At 32.0% G+C, this 4,412-nt stretch overlaps 1 protein-coding gene across 1 annotated transcript; it reads right to left on the reverse strand.

Annotated features, from left to right (window-relative positions):
* Positions 1-135: 135 nt before the first annotated feature.
* On the reverse strand, positions 136-2,753 carry LOC129787781 (vasotab-TY2). The gene is made up of 3 exons (XM_055823556.1): positions 2,237-2,753; positions 662-826; positions 136-589 (listed from the first exon to the last, which is right to left on the reverse strand). Exons 1-3 carry the CDS (start codon positions 2,259-2,261, stop codon positions 555-557), a joined length of 225 nt encoding a protein of 74 aa, XP_055679531.1. The 5' UTR covers positions 2,262-2,753; the 3' UTR covers positions 136-554.
* Positions 2,754-4,412: the final 1,659 nt, after the last annotated feature.

The raw sequence follows: 4,412 nt of genomic DNA on the forward strand, positions 1-4,412 counted from the left end.
GCGAAACGCACGAGGAGAATGAATAATAATTTACATTCATAGAGAAAACTCTGCTAATTATTGTTAAAACTCACAGAGAGAAGGAGATTGAGAGAGAGAGAGAGGGAGATCATAGTGTAGTGATAAGTAATTCCATTGATTATTCACATTTTAAGTATTATATTTGGATCATGACATCAGAAAAATAGACAAATCACGTATTTCTTATTATTTCTACACAAAAATTCTCAAAACATTATTTCAACACATTGTTTTTCCTCTTGGACGACGGAAAAACATCAAGAGCATTTTCCTTGTAGCGGGTTTTTTTTCGGTGAAGCCGGAAAAATTCGTCACGAGCAGGCGACAAGTTTTTTTTTGCTGTATATTCTCTTTTTTAAATTCTTCCTCGCCTAATCGTCAGAGTTTAAGGTTGATGATCGGGGAAGATGAATTTTGTAATGAATTTATTTCTCTCCCAAATGGAGATCTTTTTAGTTAGTAGGAAGATCATGGCTTTATTTGAACTTGTCACGATACTGCTTTAGGAATTTTGCCTGGAACATGCCACAATCCTATGGACACGGTCCATCGGTGGTTTTCTGAAAAGCTAAAAAAAACAAAAAGAATAAATTTATTGAATTTTCTTTGATAGAAATAGCAAAAGGTGAAGGAACTTTACTTGATTTCTTGAGACAATTCTCCGTTTGTAGAGCACATTCATTGGGAAATGTTTGGGTATTTCCAGAGTCATCGGTGGCACAGATTGGTGCATAACTTAGTGGACACAAAGTCTGGCACCCCACTGACTCATTAGCCTCCACAGCTGCTACAGCAACACCAACAACTTGCGAGATAAAATGAAAAAAAAAGTTCTGATCAATTAAATGGTCACTTTGTATGATAATAAATTTATTAAAACACATTCAGTATTATCACACAAATAGAGCTCGCTAAATACAGTAGGATACCCGTAGAACAGACTCTTCTCTCTGATTATATTACAATAAATCCAATCAAAAGAATTTATTACGAGAATTATTCTCTTGAAATTACTTTATTTATTTCCTGAAGAAAGAATAAATTTGATTTAAGGGAAACTGGGGCAGAATTAAATTTTTGAAATAATGATTTATTTACGTTTTGTGAAATCTCTGAAACTTAAAATGAAAATTAATTTCAAACAATTTTTTACTCTGCTTCTTAATTTTACAAGACGTTAAATATTTTTTTAACTTGATGGTTTTAATTTTTATTTAAGAATCAATTCAAAACTTCGATTTGAAAGTTTTTATGAACTCTCGTTTTAACGTATGAAAAAAATATCTAAATATGCTACAAATTCATTTGAATCTGAATGCAGAAAACTTTTCCATTGCTTTTGATTATCTATTGGTTTGATTTATTATTATTTGTGGCTTTCTTTTGAATATTTTCCAAAAAATATTACAATACTTATAAAATTTTCATTTATTGTATTTCAAATCGTTTAAAAATTCTTTTAAAAAAATATTAGCGAGTTTGGATTTTCTTTAAAAATAATCTCCTCTATAAAAATTTCAATAGAATTTTAAATTTATTTGAAACTCACGAAAATATTCATGACTGAAAAAAAATAATTTCGCCACATTGACTGCAAATTCTCATTTATAAGTTTTATGCTTTGCAGAAGGACCTTCGTGTCTATACGCAATGAGATGCTGCACTACGACACTCCACTGTATTCAATTATCTCATTATTTGTCTTTTTTCCCCACATTGCGTATTAAATGTTGTGATTTATTGCCAATTGAATGGGAAAAAAAGAGAGAACAGAAAAAAGCAGGAAAAATTGTTTCGTTTGATGATAAGAAAAGTAAGAGCTAATCTAGAGCAAAAATGCAACAAATTCGCAAGGATTTTTCGCGCTGAAAAAAAGTTTCATTGAAAAGGAAAATTTCTCGTATTTGTGCGTAAGATCAGTCGTAGAAAAAAAAAGTAGAAAAGAAAAAGAAAAAAAATAATGCTTAATCATAATTCTTATGAAAACTCAATGAGTGGGCTTCGTGTTATCGCCTTTTTTGGGATATTCCTTTAAGCAGAGCAAAGGAGAGAGAGAGAGAGAGAGAAATGTTTGTCCTTTTGAACCGGAATATTCCAATAATTTCTCCAATTTCCGCTTTTGAAAATGATTCACTCTTATTTCACAAAATTCAAAAGTTTTCCGCACTATTTGTGTGAGAAGAACAAAAAAAAATTCAACACCGTTTGTACTTACGGACAAGACACAGAAGAAACTTCATGACTATGCGCGCGAACCCTTCAGCAGAGTCGATCTGAATTCAACTAACTCCTCTCGTGCTGCTTCAATCACTTTTATATTGATCACAATGATCCCCACAGTTAATCACTTTTGCGGATCTCGCGGCTCCGCAGATCAGTCTCTTCGTTTTTTTCCTCCTTCTTCTTTGGCGCTCAGAGAATCTTCCCTCAAGAGTTCCTCCTCCTTCTCAATTTTTTTTCCCAAAATCACTTTAATCACCTCTCCACAATTTTCTTCCCACAATCACTTCACAGTTTCTCACCCTTTCACGTTTTATTTTTATTTTTTTGGCACGCCACAAATTCTTTTTTCTCCGTAAAGCAATGAGAATGAAAAAGACGCAAACACTCGAAAAGTATTACTTGAGGGGGTATATGGCACAATGTGTGTGATCCTCACGGCGGGGCACTCTTGTCCAGTAGTCGGAAGCTCACTGACTCTTGAGACACAATCGCTTCGTCTACTTATATGTTAGACAACACAGACAAGGCGCTGTGTTTGGGGCAGCAGCTGGCCCCAGTGGAGTATAGAATATTTGCGTCACACCACGGCAAAGCATTATGAGTTGTGCGAGTTGTGCCTCTCCTGCTCCACGCGCGCACGATCTTCTTACCGCCCATCACAATGCGACGCGACTCTGAGAGAGGCGTCTTTGAGAGCATTTTTCGGAGGAAAGGAAGATTCCTCCTTCCATTCGGACTGATTGGGATAATATAGCAGGCAGAGTTGTAGTCTAAAAATGATCTTTCTTTCGAGAATTTTAATATTTTTTCATAGAATTCTAATTTTCTAGCATAAATTGAGCATTCGACGATTTTTTAGAATAGAAGAAAAACTAAAAACTAATAAAAATTTAAAAATAAATAATTTTCCATGAAGAACTCTGTACAATATTGATTTCTAAAATTTAATTTATTATTCCTTGAAAGAGAGAAACAGTAAAGAACTTTTAAAATTATATTAGAAGAGTCCCAAAGGAGTTCAAGCATCCAAAGTTTCTCTGTAAATTATGCATGATGTCCTTTTCGTTTAAAATCTTCTAAACCTTGCAAATACTTTTAATAAGTTTACGTATTTAAGGGATTTAAGAGAAATGATAAGACTTAGAAACTTACCTTAGTTGATTAGGTTTATTGCGAATTCTTCATTCCTAAATTTTTTCTAATAGATTATTAGGTCGATTAGAATATTTTTCCAGACCAAAGGATGAAATTCACTCTCATAAGAAAGGCTTAAGTTTTCTTATGCTATAAACATAAAATTATATAAAAGAAATGTTATTAAAATTTATGAAATCTTAAGGCTCTGACTAGTGAATTTCACTCTAAAGACGACAAATTAATGTTCTTCCATTAAGCCATTAAAAAAACTTGTTTTCTGTCATAATATATTTATTTTTATTTAACAAACTCATGCCACAATATTAAAATAAACAAATCTAAACATTAAAAAATAATTTTATTCATTTTATATTTTATTAAACTCAAGATCAATTTTAAGAAAATCCTTTGAAAACATTTTTAAGGGCAATTCATACGTCCACTTACTCAAATTTAGAATCTGAAAAATTCTAATCTTTACAAATTATCAAAAGAAAAATACGCTAAATACCTATTTTAATGATTATTTTATCACAAAGTTCGCACAAACAAATTGTTCCCTTTACGTCACAAAAAAAACCAAGAGGCGTCGTTTAGTCAATTTGTATCAATACTAACTGAATGCTCTCTCATTTGTTATGTGCATTTTATACTGAATAACTAACTAAGAGAATTGAATAAACACCCAACTTTTGCGTTTTTGTTGCAAATTTTATAAATTCTCTGTCAATCTGTGCGCAATCTCTTTGCCGAATTATTCATTAAATTCATGCGAGTTTTTTTTCTTGTATTTTGTGCATAAAATGCTCGAAATCAATTTAAGAATCTCATCTTCGCCTTAAAACTTGCAAAGTATTCTTTACAAAGAAGTTTCTTTTAAAAAAAAAGCATCTTCTGCTGTAAGAAAAAAATGCACGAGGCGCCATACTTCACGTGTGCGAAGGTCTTGCAGAGGAATTAATAAAAAAAAGAGTCATGGAGCAAAGGAAAATAGAAGATTATTTAATTAAAATGAATAAAAGATTATGGAG

Source organism: Lutzomyia longipalpis, chromosome 1 (genome assembly GCF_024334085.1).
Source record: "Lutzomyia longipalpis isolate SR_M1_2022 chromosome 1, ASM2433408v1".
NCBI classification, from domain to species: Eukaryota; Metazoa; Arthropoda; class Insecta; order Diptera; family Psychodidae; genus Lutzomyia; species Lutzomyia longipalpis.